At 45.2% G+C, this 14132-nt stretch overlaps 1 protein-coding gene across 5 annotated transcripts in view; it reads right to left on the bottom strand.

The window, feature by feature from the left end:
- Nucleotides 1-14132, bottom strand: part of LOC147098655 (prolyl 4-hydroxylase subunit alpha-1-like) — a 121577-nt gene that overhangs the window by 39339 nt on the left and 68106 nt on the right. For all 5 annotated transcript variants that reach the window (XM_085970635.1, XM_085970634.1, XM_085970636.1 and 2 more), the window contains 5 exons: nucleotides 12663-12759; nucleotides 12079-12230; nucleotides 5754-5891; nucleotides 3178-3417; nucleotides 1059-1264 (listed from right to left, as the gene is read on the bottom strand). In XM_085970635.1, coding sequence (XP_085826761.1) covers nucleotides 1059-1264; nucleotides 3178-3417; nucleotides 5754-5891; nucleotides 12079-12230; nucleotides 12663-12759 — 833 coding nt within the window. The remainder of the gene's footprint in view (nucleotides 1-1058; nucleotides 1265-3177; nucleotides 3418-5753; nucleotides 5892-12078; nucleotides 12231-12662; nucleotides 12760-14132) is intronic.

The following is a 14132-nucleotide window of genomic DNA, read 5'->3' as shown; positions in this document are numbered from 1 at the left end:
GAAGATTACAGAGATCAGATGGGGCGAGGCCATGGAGTGATTTAAAAATAAGAATGAGAATTTTAAAATGTTAAATTTTCAGCTATTTTGTTTCCCCAATTTCCTCCTCTTATCCTTTCCCTTGTAAAGATGGTGACCCATGCTAGACGACCAGCCCCCAGCAGTCTTCTGGCGCTTGGTCCAAGTGGCCATTCTTCACATGGAAGCCCAGTCAGCGAGTTAGCAGCCTATTCAACGGCAGCAACACGGCTGAGTGCAATCTGGTTCGCAACCAATGTCCACATGTCACCGGATAACAATCAGCAATGAGAATCACGGACAATTCTGCCCCTCTCTAGCTTGGCAACATTGACACAATTGCTACAAGGTCTGCAGTAGATGTGCTTTGCATTTAAAAATAAATGAAAGATAGACTTCCATTCATATAGCACCTTTCACTGCCTCAGGACGTCCCATGACCGCAAGCGCTTTACAGCCAATTAAGTACTTTTGAAGTGTAGTCACTGTTGTGACGTGGGAAACGGGGCAGCCAATTTGGGCACAGGAAGCTCCCACAAACAGCAATGAAACAAAGTACCAGATCATCTGTTTTTGGTGGTGTTGGTTGAGGGGACAAATATTGGCCAGGACACCGGGAAAGCTCTCCTGCTCTTCGAAAAGTGCCGTGGGATCTTTTACGTCCACCTGAGAGAGCAGACGGGGGCCTCGGTTTAACGTCTCATCCGAAATACGGCACTCCCGCGGTACTTCACTGAAGTACCTGCCTAGATTATGTGCTTAAATCTCTGAAGTGGGGCTTGAACACACGGTCTAACACACTCCGAGGCAAGAATCCTACCACTAAGCCACGGCTGAAATGGGTTCTTAACTCCTTCATTCATTCGATTTCCTCATTGGTGGAAATCAAGGAACGAATCTGGCACCTTCCTTATTTATTTGGCTTGTACACATCATGTCATACATTCTACACAAATTGATTTTAGAAGCACAACACAGGTACTGCAAGTCGCAAATCCTCAGCATCCAGGACCCCCTCCTTGCTCTAATAATTCACCTACCAGTTTGGTACCTTCTCCACGGCAGAGCTTCTCATATTTCTGTCTCTCTGGAAGATGATCCTCTGGGCGCCCTTTCTTAGCCGGTGAAACACTCCCCGATTTGTTTCCTGCAGTCTTCTGGGTCACTTCTGATTGTTCTTTTTTCTGGTCAGCTATCATGTACTCGAAATATCTCAGGTTTCCATTTGCTCGCTGGTGCTCCGGATCTACAACATCGAAGTCATGCGCAACAGCTTTCACAGAAATCTCATCTTCAACTCACACGTCAAGTTAAACACAACTTTGATGAATGAACAGAGGGGGCAGCCTCTTAAAGCTCCACTGCCTAACGATTGCTGCAATTACGCCCCCCCCCCCACCCCCCCGACACAGGAAGCTTTTAAAAACAATCTTTATTAAAACTATTCGCCATTTGAGATCGTTACACTGGTTCTTGCACCATCAATCAAAACGACAAGCAGATTCCATTTTAAACACATGCAGCTTGGTGATACCGCATTGCTGACCTCTGCCCTTGACTTCAGAGTTCTGCTGCTGCGAACCAGGGCAAAAAGCACAGGGTCAGCGGTAGATATACACAAGTGTGTAATATGTGCATGTACAAGTGTAAATGGCAACTTGGTACAGTATTCCTAATTAAACACTTTATACAGAAAACGATGAAGGTCAGACTGGAGCTGCCAAGGCTCTGATATGCCTCCAGGATACATACAATCTTTTAAGATGCAGATTAATGAACAAATATGCTGTTGCTCTATCTCCCATCCATGTTCCCTTTGAATGTGGCTTCCCTGCTGGGAGTGCTGAATTTACCCGTTGGATTTTTGAAATATTTAAGTCGGGACTTTAAGACAAAGATTCAAACAGGAGAACTTTAGGAGGGTGCGGTTACGTGCATACTTCAAACCCACCCTGTCCAAATAATTTAAATACAGCTACAGTTCTAACTGTGTTGGTCACCATCCAGGACGTAATTTTATTTCTTAATAAATCTGACGCGTGGTTTTAGCCTGAAATATATGGTCTGTGTGAGTATTATTTATCCGTTAGGTCGAAGAGATCTGGAGTGCAGAGTGATAACCTACATCATTTCTAGTGCGTACTTGAATGGCCTGGTATACTAGATTACTTTGGGTACAAGGTCATATTTCTGAATTAAGACATTTTACTTATGTATTAGTCATAATTCTATTTGTTAAGGATATTGAAAAATACAGATATGAAGCTGCCACTTGTTTCATCAGATCTTTGGGCATTTGATGATTATAAGTTGCTTACTAAATGGGTCATGGGACGTGGGCATCACTGGCAAGGCCAGCATTTATTGCCCATCTCCAATTGTCATCGCAGAGGGCAGTTAAGAGTCAACCACATTGCTGTGGGTCTGGAGTCACTTATAGGCCAGACCGGGTAAGGATGGCAGGTTTCCTAGTTAGTGATGGGTTTTGATGACAATCCAATAGTTTCGTGGTCACCATTATTGATACAGGAAACTTTGTGCTATCCGGAGGTGAGCTATCCGGCAATCTGGAGCCACCGGCAAAAATCAGCCGCCGTTTTTTATTCTTTTTGTTTGTTTTTTTTTGCTTTGTTTGAACAGTCAAGCTGTGCAAGGTCTGTAGCTATAGCAACAGCTTCAGCTACAGAGCTTGCAGGTCACACCCGAGTGTTTAGAAGCTGTTGCTAAGCAACAGTGTTTGTTGTCAAATAATCTCTCAACAATAACTCTGGAGAGTACGGCAGTTTTGAGGCAACGGCAGCAGCTCGGTCCCGTGGGTGCCGGATAGCGCACAGTTTCCTGTACTAGCTTTTTATTCCAGATTTACTTAATTAACTGAATTTAAATTCCACAGCTGCCGTGGTGGGATTTGAACTCACGTCTCTGGATCATTAGTCCAGGCCTCTGGATTACTAGTCCAGTGACATAACCACTATGCCACTGCTCCCGATGCTGTAAACCCTTTCCCTGTAAGAAGATTTTCAAAACATTGTGATCCTTAATCAGGTTTAGCTTTAAACCCTGATCGGATCTGCAACAGAATTGCACCTGTTTCTCTCTTTGCCAACTGCAGCTTTGGAGTTCCCTACATAAAAGGGGCCTTTCACATCACATCCTTACCCAGTTTCAGCAGTCTCTTTGTGAGCTCCAATGCTTTGTCCAGATCGCCTTGCTGATAGATGGAGTAGCTCAGGTAGTCCAGTACGGTGATCTTGTCAATGGTAGATACCTCGCCAGCATCCAGCTGTCTCAATGCCTGCTCCATCCACAGTTCCGTGTGGTAGTAATCTGTATCAGAGTAGGCTATTTTTCCCAACTCGAAGCAGTCTTCTGCCGAGAGTGTAGTTTTATACGTCACGCCTGAGAGTAAAAGATCAAAATCATGCCTTTGCAGAGCTGGGTCAGACAGATAACGAACAGCATTTGCAATCTGGTTCCCCCAACTTTAAATTTAAAATTCTTATCCTTGTGTTTAAATCTCTCCATGGCTTCACCCGTCTCATCTCTGTCACCTCTTGCAACCTTAAACTCACCCCTCCCCAAACTCTCTGTTCCTCCGAGGCCACCTCGTGAAGTCCCCTCCCCTTGCTCCACCACAGGCGACCATGCCTTCAGCTGCCGGGGCCGCACTCTCATATTCTTCCCTAAATCCCACCACCTCCCTCTCCTCCTTAAGATGGTCCTTAAAACTCAACTCTTAAACCAAGCTTTTGGTCACCCTTCTGGCCTCTTCTTTGGCTCGCTGCCTAATTTCTTCATACCGCTGATGCACCTTGGGATGTTTATCCAATGGTAAAGGTGCTATATAAATGCAAGCTGTTGTTTTCTGAGAACATGTTGACCATCATTGGAAACAATATGCTGGTCAGTGATAATGCAGAAATACGAGAGAGATTACGCCCAGTTCTCTATCACTAATTAGATTGAAGTACTTCAATGAAAAAGCCCTTTTGGTCCATCTGATCGCATCCTTCAATAAAACCCACCCTACTCTCTTTCTATTACAGCTTTAATTTCCACCTAAAAGGCAGGCAGGATTTTAGTTTTAACAACTCACCTGTTTAACAATGCAGCACTCCATAACACTGCCTGGAGTGCCAGCCGAGATAATGTGTGCAAATTCTATTGTGGGGCTTGAAACTACAACCTACTGACTCAGAGTTAAATAGTCAAAAGAGATTCTCAACATCTATCAGTTTGAGTAATTGAAAATAAAGTCTTTTCTCAAACTTTTTCTCTCACATTCCAGGAGATCATCAAAAGATGATCCTTTAAACCAGACCGTGCTATCAACGGGTCACTAGTTAGTAATGAGACAGGGGAGGTACCCTATAGAAACATTGCGATAGTCAGAGACTGGCCCTCTAGATCATCCTCCTTGCCTGTGAGAAATGCCTAGTTTTTGTTGGGTGGTCTCCTGCCACAGCACCTTCTACACAGGGGATTATGGGCAGTGACCTGTGATCAATACAATTTAAGCGTCCTGGCCGACAATCCATGCTCAACCAAGACCACCTAAAAACAGATCGACTGGTCAATGTCTGCGGAAAATGGTCGTGTCTATTTGCAACACCAAATTTCTGATTGGTCCTCATTCATTGTGACAGCCAGGCTCCAGAGCTCACAGTTCCAACACTACGGCTTTCAGAGAACAGACAGGGCTCACCCTCCCGGGTTAGGAGCACTCACAGCGCTCACACTGCTGAGTTCAAATAGGAAGGGGTGAGGCTATGGGGGGGATTTTAACATAAGGATAAGAATTTTATAATCAACATGTCGGTGGACAATGTTCGTCCTAATATTTTTTTTGGGTGCGTGGTCCCTTTAAAGGGCTGCGCGGCCCATTCAAAATTTTGTGCATGCTGACACAAATGGCTGCCATATTTGCCTATATAACAGTTATACAGCACTTCAAATAGTGATCCTGTGAAGTATTGCGAGATGTTTTGGTGTGAAAGGTGCAACTTGGTGTGACTTAATATGGTGTGAATTAGCGTGTCTTTTGTCCAATTCAGATTAATATGCTTAGTCAAGTGTGGCCACAAAATATATACCTTAAAGTAACATTTTTACCTTCTGGGTGTAGTTTTGTACAAATATTAATTTGGCAGTACAGGAAACTGTGCGTTATCTGGAGGCTAAGTGTCCGGCAAGCTCGAGCCACCGGCAAAAATTAGGAGCCATTTTGTTCCTTTTTTTTTCTTCTCGTGGCTTTTTTTTCCCCCCCCAACAGTCAGGCTCTGGAAAGTCTCTCTGAAGCTGTTGCTAAGCTACAGAGATGCTTCCAAGGTACGGGCCGACTGTTTAGAAGCTGTTGCTAAGCAACAGTGTTTGTTGTCAGATACGGAGATGAAAAGCTCCGTATGCTTCAACATTAACGTTGGTGTGTCCGGCAGTTTTGAGGGATCGGCAACAGCTCGGTCCCGTCGGTGCCGGATAGCACAAAGTTTCCTGTATTTTAGTCCGACCTAATTCAGCCACCTTCCACTTCTCCCACTAGAAGCGTACGCTGCTTTTGAGGTTTACTGGCATGCTAATGCCACCAACTCACAACTAACAAACATTCAGACAACACAGATGTTCCCTGCCACGAGTCCTAGCAAATCCAGCAAAGTTACTTTGATCTTGCTGCGCAAAACCTGTTGCATCATGAGCCAGTGGCTGTATCACAACATCAAATCGCCTTTGCTGCATACCTGGCAAGTTGCCCTGAGAGATGGTGTCGGCGTCTAGATTGTACGTATCCTGGAGCCGTAGCAGAGCCTTGGCAGCTCCGGTCTGGTCTTCATCGCTAGGGAAGTGCTGCCTCTGAATGGTGAGGTTAGAAATGAATCCTGCAGAGACACAGAAAAGCAAAATACTGCGGATGCTGGAAGTCTAAAATATAAACAGAAAATGCTGGAAATACTCAGCAGGTCAGGCAGCATCTGTGGAGAGAGAAACAGAGTTAACATTTCAGGTCGATGACCTTTCGTCAGAACTGGAAAAAGTTAGAGATGTAACAAGTTTTAAGCAAGTGTAGGGGGCAGGGAAAGGTGGGGGGGGGGGGAGGAATGAACAAAAGGGAAGGTCTGTGATAGGGTGGAAGGCAGGAGAGATTAAATAACAAAAGGGATGATGGTGCAAGGCAGAGGGAGAGGGTAATGGGACAAGTGAACAAACAAAAGATGGGTCTAGGGGAGGTGTAAATGGGGATAGCAGAATCATCAGCAACAGCTGCCATCCGAAAAATGAGAGCAGAGGTTATAGTCTGAAATTGTTGAACTCAATGTTGAGTCCAGAAGGCTGTAAAGTGCCTAATCGGAAGATGAAGTGCTGTTCCTCGAGTTTACATTGAGCTTAAAACTTGTTACATCTCTAACTTTTTCCAGTTCTGACAAAAGGTCATCGACCTGAAATGTCTCTCCACAGACGCTGCCTGACCTGCTGAGCATTTCCAGCAGAGACATAGGTAGCAATGCATCAAGAGTCAGAATTAAAGATCACATTCAAACCTTTCACAAGGCCAAGTGCCTGCAGTACGACACCCTGTCCTGGTTCAGTAGAGGGAAGCAGGTCTGCTGCCCCAAATGTGCAGGGAATGAGCTGAAATGGCAGGTTAGCCTTTGCGCATTCCGACCTCCTTCTGTTCTAATCTGTAATGGCTACTTTTCTCCCCATGGACAGACGTCCTCTGTTAAAGCCTTTCCTTTAATTGACTGCTAGGCTAGATGCAAGAGCAGTGCAGATTCACTCATTGTTGTACTTTCCCTCCCTCGAGGGCAGGACTTCACCTTTGCTCGGCTCCTCAGATAACCTGGGTCAGGTTAGTGAATCCCCACAGTGCTTTAGTTCATCGGTGCCTGTATGACACATTGCCCTCCTAGTCTCAACTGTGCCTTCCATACTTGGGCAATGCCTCCCCGTGAGGCGGCCTGGGAAACCTGCACAAGTATCGTCAATAACCTGCCTGGTTCAACTTCTATAAAGGGCGCTGCTGCACTGAGAGTGGATTTTCCCTCCCTACTTCTGGCCCAACACCAGACAAGTCAAAAGAGACCATAGAATCATAGAAATTTGCAGCACAGAAGGAGGCTATTTGACCCATCACGTCTGTGCCGGCCGAAAATCCAGCATAATCCCACTTTCCAGCTCTTGGACCTTAGCCTTGTAGGTTATGGCACTTCAAGTGCTCTTCCCCACTCTCTCATATCTGTTCACCAACCCCCCACTCCACCCTTTGCCCTCTTCCCTTCTCTTTCTTTGGTCCGTTTATCACCCATCCCCAGGCCTGCCGTCTCTCTTTCCCCTCCTTCCCCAGGTCTGCAACTTAAGTCAGCAGAGGACTGCAGAAGTCTTAAACTGCTCGGAAGTAAATGAGAATGGGGTCCTGGTTAAACCTCTCATGCTTGAACCAAACGAGGGTCTGTGAGCTCATCAGATTTCTGCCTGTTTTGGGTAGTATACCAATACAGTATAAGTTAATAAGATTTCCTGCAATGATACCAGGATTTCCTTTGGGTGCTTGTCTTTTGGATGTTGGGACAGAGGCATGCATGGAAGCGTGTCAATATTTACAGGAGGTTACCTATACAGAAAAGTTGGGCTGATAAGTGGCAAGTAACATTCACGCCACACAAGTGCCAGGCAATGACCATCTCCAACAAGCGAGAGTCTAACCACCGCCCCTCGACATTCAACAGCATTACCATCGCCAAATCCCCCACCTTCAACATCCTGGGGGTCACCATTGACCAGAAACTTAACTGGACCAGCCACATAAATACTGTGGCAATAAGAGCAGGTCAGAGGCTGGGTATTCTGTGGCGAGTGTCTCACGTCCTGACTCCCCAGAACCTTTCCACCATCTATAAGGCACAAGTAAGGAGTGTGAGGGAATACTCTCCACTTGCCTGGATGAGTGCAGCTCCAACAACACTCAAGAAGCTCGACACCACCCAGGACAAAGCAGCCCGCTCGATTGGCACCCCATCCACCACCTTAAACATTCACTCCCTCCACCACGAGTGCACCGTCTACCATCTATAAGATGCACTGCAGCAACTCACCAAGGCTTCTTCGGCAGCACCTCCCAAATCTGCGACCTCTACTGCCTGGAAGGACAAGGGCAGCAGGCGCATGGGAACACCACCACCTCCAAGTTCCCCTCCATGTTGCACACCATCCTGACGTAAGTATATCGGCCGATCCTTCATCGTCGCTGGGTCAAAATCCTGGAACTCCCTCCCTAACAGCACTGTGGGAGCACCTTCACCACACGGACTGCAGCGGTTCAAGAAAGCGGCTCACCACCACCTTCTCGAGGGCAATTAGGGATGGGCAATAAATGCTGGCCTTGCCAGCGACGCCCACATCCCATAAACGAATAAAAAAACCTACGCCCTGCTATTCCATTGGAATTAGCATGTTGGATTACCAATGCATCATGTTACTTTCAGGTCAAATTGTCCACAACTTGTACTCTCTACTGCTCCTTCACCACCTCCTTTCCGCAACATTAGGAACTTTTTTCGTCTCCTTGGTAATTCCATTCATTTAAAAAATATTAAGCACTCTCTGGTAGTGATGGGACTGCCATCCAACTTGCGCGAGTGGCTGGATTGCTCATGACCTTGGTCACTTGTCAGCTAATGCCATCCAAGCCCATTAAGAAAGCAAACGCCATTATCTCACACATCAGAGTGTGGGAAGCCTAGATAGAAACCAGCCGAAGGCGTCATCAGGAGTAGGCATGTTCATCTTAACTCAACCCTGCCTGCATTCACGGAAGCTAGTAAGTTTTCGATAAGAAAACTTTGGAATGCCATATCAACTTTGCTTAGCAGCCAAGGCCGCTCAATGCCTGCCAACCTCAATCACGTTTTTTTGGTAATAACATGTCCATGAAATCACTTTCATTCTTCTAAAAAAAAATTTAAAATACGACTGCCCGGACAGATTCGATTGATTAAAAAATCAGGGTTAAACATTCAGACATTAATCTTTTTTTGTTCAGTCTTGTATTTCTTCATGCCAGGCTCGCATCCAATTTACAATATGGATCGGTCCACTGCCCTTTGCTGCGTAACTGCTTCATCTGCCAAATGAAGTTTATTGAAAAGTTTAGTGCAGTAAAACTGTTGGCTACTGCACAGTCGAATTTGGACTGCCTCTTCCATATTTAGAGACTCCTAGTTTTTTTTTTTTTTTTTTTTTTTTTTTTTTTTTTTTTTAAGCGTAACTATTTCAATATGAAACCCAGCTGTTTTAACTGGAATTTATTTATTGAATGGAGTGCAGATATGAACTTGACGAGTGGAGCCAGTAACACATCAGACACAAACCAAAAACAGGCTGTAGGTTCCTTAAAGGTAAAATGTTACGAGTTTCTAGCATGAACTCCCCTATAGGGTCCAGACAAAGGCCTGGCTCGGTCCTAGATCAAAATCCTTCAAATGCACTCCCGATGAAGGAGAAACTGAGATGAAATATTGGACTTAATCCAGTCAGGAAACGCTGGTGGAACACTGAACCCATTTACCAAAAATAACCTTTCATAGCCTGCTTCTTTTTCTACGACACACGTATTCCAAAGCCAGTCATAAAGCAAGAGTCAAAATAAAGGTAGTACATATATATAAAATATTATGTACTGCAGGTTCCATTTTCCGATGCAACTAAGTTTCTGTTCTCATTCACTGCAGAGAGGGAGCGAGTTAGAAATGGTATGTTGGCCTTTATTGCAAAGGGGTGGAGTACAAGAGTAAGGAAGTCTTGCTGCCATTGTACAGGGCTTGGTGAAACCACACCTGGGAGTACTGTGTACAGTTTTGGCCTCCGTACATAAGGAAGGATGTACTTGCCTTGCAGGCGGTGCAATGAAGGTTCACTAGACTGATTCCTGGGATGAGAGGGTTGTCCCATGAGAAGAGACCGAGCCTATACTCTCTAGAGTTTAAAAGAATGAGAGGTGATTTCATTGAAATGTATAAGATTCTGAGGGGGATTGACAGGGTAGGTGCTGAGAGGCTGTTTCCCCTGGCTGGAGAGTCTAGAACTAGGGGGCATAGTCTCAGGATAAGGGGTTGGCCAGTTAGGACTGAGATGCAAAATTTCTTCACTCAGAGGGTTGTGAATCTTTGGAATTCTCTACCCCAGAGGGCTGTGGAGGCTCAGTCGTTGAGTATATTCAAGGCTGAGATAGATAGTTTTTTGGACTCTGGGGGAATCAAGGGATATGGAGATCGGGCAGGAAAGCGGAGTTGAGGTCGAAGATCAGCCATGATCTTATTGAATGGCGGAGCAGGCTCGAGGGGCCGTATGGCCTACTCCTGCTCATGTTCTTATGAGTGAAGGGCAGGGCTGTGGGATACAGGAAACTTTCTGATATCCGGCACTGACGGGACTGAGCTGGTGCCGTACCATCAAAAGTGCCGGACATACCAGCGTTAATGTTGAAACATATGGAACTGAAAAGCTCCGTGTGAATCAACAAACCCTGTTGCTTAGCAACAGCTTCAAAACAGTCGGCTGCAGCTGCAAGCGTCTCTAGCTGAAGCTGTTGCTATAGCTACAGACCTTGCAGTGCCTGACTGGGAAAAAAAAAGCAACGAGAACTAAAAAAAACTTATAGAAAACGGCTCCTGATTTTTGCCGTTAGATCGAGTATTCCGGACATATAACCTCCGGATAAATCAAAGTTTCCTGTATTGGGCCGGGAGTATTCATCAGGGGACTGCTGCACTCTTAAAAGAAAACAGCTAAAAGCATCATTGGTGGCAGGTCAGCTATCCTGATCTCTTGGCTGCAGGAACTGTGGGCGCTGGCAAGCAAAAGGAAGCTGCATTGCACCAAACAGAACATGAGCGCACACCTGAAACCACTGGCTACTTGTTTTTAAATCAAATAGAGATCTTTGGATCAAATGCGGGAAAGCAAACTTCCGACAGTAAATGGTACTGGATGCAGCAGTGCTGGAGTCACACACCATGGAGCTGTAGGACGCAACTGCCTGTGATCTTCCAAGTTATTGATTCCAGCTGTGGCATCGTGACGAGACGCCAAGTGTTTCCATGGAGAATAATAAAAACAAAAAGGCACATATAGTGTAAAAGGCTCCCCATGTCTACTCTCCCAGCTGTTTTCAGAGCAATACTGGTAAACTCTAGCAAAGGAGGAGAAAATACTTTTTTTTTATATAAAGTGAACATTTTACCCTCAAGGAAGATAAAAGTTGCTTTTGGTCACGTTTGTAACCCTCAGATCCTACAGTTCACCACTCGAGCTATCAAATGCAGTTAACAGATTTGTAAGATACGGGCCACATCGTCCGCATGCCCGATACGAGACTCCCAAAGCAAGCGCTCTACTCGGAGCTCCGACACGGCAAGAGAGCTCCAGGTGAGCAGAGGAAACGCTTCAAGGACACCCGCAAAGCCTCCTTGAAAAAGTGTAACATCCCCACCGACACCTAGGAATCCCTGGCCCAAGACCGCACAAAGTGGAGGAGAAGCATCCGGGAAGGCGCCGAACACAGAGTCTCTTCGCCGGGAGCAAGTGGAAGCCAAGCGCAAACAGCGGAAGGAGCGCACGTCAACCCAAGCACGCAACCCACCCGCCTATTCAACCACCGTCTGCCCCACCTGTGACAGAGACTGTATTGGACTCATCAGTCACCTGAGAACTCATTTTTAGTGTGGAAGCAAGTCATCCTCGGTTCCGAGGGACTGCCTAAGAAGAAGAAGATACACATAAGTGCTTAAAAAATCAATCAATTTTCACACTTGCCCTTTTTGCCGACGGGGCAGGTTGTCTCGGGGGGAGAAAGGATTCAGGCGAATGTCCTAACAGGTCGCAGTGTTTGTGAAGAGGTTGACAGGTTGGATTGCCCTGCCCGTCCAGATGATAGGGATACCGAGAATGTGGGTTGGTGGAGGAAAAAAATAAGGGCAAACGAGTGCAGGGGCAAAGGGGAGGAGGAGGCGAGGGGGAAAAAGGATGTTGTTCATTAGTCTACTTAGAAAAAGTTGATTAACTACTGACCATCTGACATGTCCTTGAGGACCAAGTTTTCCAGCTCCAACCACTCTGTATTCAATCGTTTCATCAATTTAAAGGCATTCACTGGGTGCCCTAGGAACTCTTCTGGATCTTTGGTAGCTGTCTCGCTAAGTTGGTCCAACTTTTCTGCCCACCTAGTAAGATTGAGAAGAAATTATTGCTAGGAACTAATTAAACCCTTACTGATATTATTATACATTAACACATACCCTAATGGTTTGGTGCACAAATACATTAGCTGTTATAAATCTCATCATCAAGAAACTACTCATGAAATAACGCTGGACGGCCAGCTGGTGGCGCTGTCAAGGAGTATAAATACTCGGGCGTGGGCCCAGCTTCCCAGGGACATTTTGTAAGACAAGGAACTAGTGAAGTACAACTAGACCTCCATGTTCTGAAACAAGTTGATTAAAGCCTTGCTTTATACTCAAACCAAGTGTGTAGTGAGTTTTATTATGTCATTAGCCATACAAAGGGAGGGAGAAAAAGAAAGCATTTAAAGAGAGCGGGAACTAAATGCCGTTAAACAAAAGTTTCTTCAAAATTCCAAGAATCTTGGTTACCGTTTGATTTCACCCAGTTTGGTCTCTTCCGCTTTGATGTAATCTTTCAGTGAGGTCACCAGATCTTTCTCGGTGTATAGCAAATCCGTCATATGGCCTGCTCCAAGGAAAGCAAAACAGATTTATGCAAGATGTTTCACTAAGGGGAATTTCATGATCAAAACAAGTTCACAAGTTTTTTTTTATTACACACATTAAAAAGAATATTTTTCAAAGTTTTACTCTAATATTCCTACGTAAAAATCTAGAGAAAATCATTTTGGAAAGCGGTTACATTAAAACAAAAAATGGATGCGTGCATTTTGAAAGCTGCAAAGGAACATTCGCTACTCGGCGACAAAGAGGGGCCAAAGGGACTGACTGGCTATATACCCAACCCACCCCCAGACTGCCCGCTAAATCATTGCTGCTCCCGCTTACAATCAGTAGGTATCAAAAAGGTTATTTTCTTCGATTTTCACCAGTTACAATTGCTCCGCCCCCCCCACCCAAAAAAACTGAATTAATGTTAATTTCTCATTTGGAGTAATCATATGGAATATGGTCACGCTGTCACTGTCCACAACCATCCAATGCTTTGGAATTTTGGGCCGTGTCTCTTTTGAGGCTGATTCTGCATTCAGAGGAATTGCTAGACGAAAGACGCCCACGGTCTCTGTCATTCGCCTTCTACCATCCCAGTAGTCGCATGATACAATGATAATTGAGTTGTTAACTAGTCACAGTGATCAATCTCCACACCTTGAGTAGTGTGTGCAGTTTTGGTCGCCTTATCTGAGGAAGGATGTTCTTGCCATGGAGGGAGTGCAGCGAAGATTCACCAGACTGATACCTGGGATGGCAGGAATGACGTATGAGGAGAGATTGAGTCGATTAGGCTTATATTCGCTAGAGTTTAGAAGAATGAGAGGGGATCTCATTGAAACTTATAAAATTCTAACAGGGCTAGACAGACTAGATGCAGGAAGGATGTTCCCGATGGTGGGGGAGTTCAGAACCAGGGGTCACAGTCTAAAGATAAGGGGTAAGCCATTTAGGACAGAGATGAGTAGGAATTTCTTCACCCAGAGAGTGGTGAACCTGTGGAATTCTCTACCACAGAAGGCAGTTGAGGCCAACTTATTAAATATATTTAAGAAGGAGTTAGATATATTTCTTAAGGCTAAAGGGATCAAGTTATATGGGGAGAAAGCAGGGACAGGGTACTGAATTTGGATGATCAGCCATGATCTCATTAAATGGCGGAACAGGCTCGAGGGGCCGAATGGCCTACTCCTGCTCCTATCTTCTATGTTTCTATCTCTATCAGTGAGTCTACAACAGACCCAGACATGAGGCGAGGAAAATGTCCAGTGGTGGAGAGCTTTGGGAACCAGAGGTCCAGAGTCATTTTTTAACACCCGTGCAAGCTGGGCTTTGAAGTGTATTGTTGTTGCATTTATATTGTCTACAAATAAATAGTTTTTGTAA

Source organism: Somniosus microcephalus, chromosome 29 (assembly GCF_052327205.1).
Source record: "Somniosus microcephalus isolate GS21.2 chromosome 29, FLI_Smic_1.0, whole genome shotgun sequence".
NCBI classification, from domain to species: Eukaryota; Metazoa; Chordata; class Chondrichthyes; order Squaliformes; family Somniosidae; genus Somniosus; species Somniosus microcephalus.
The sequence above is the reverse complement of the archived record's forward strand: the minus strand, read 5'-3'. Positions and strand labels throughout refer to the sequence as shown.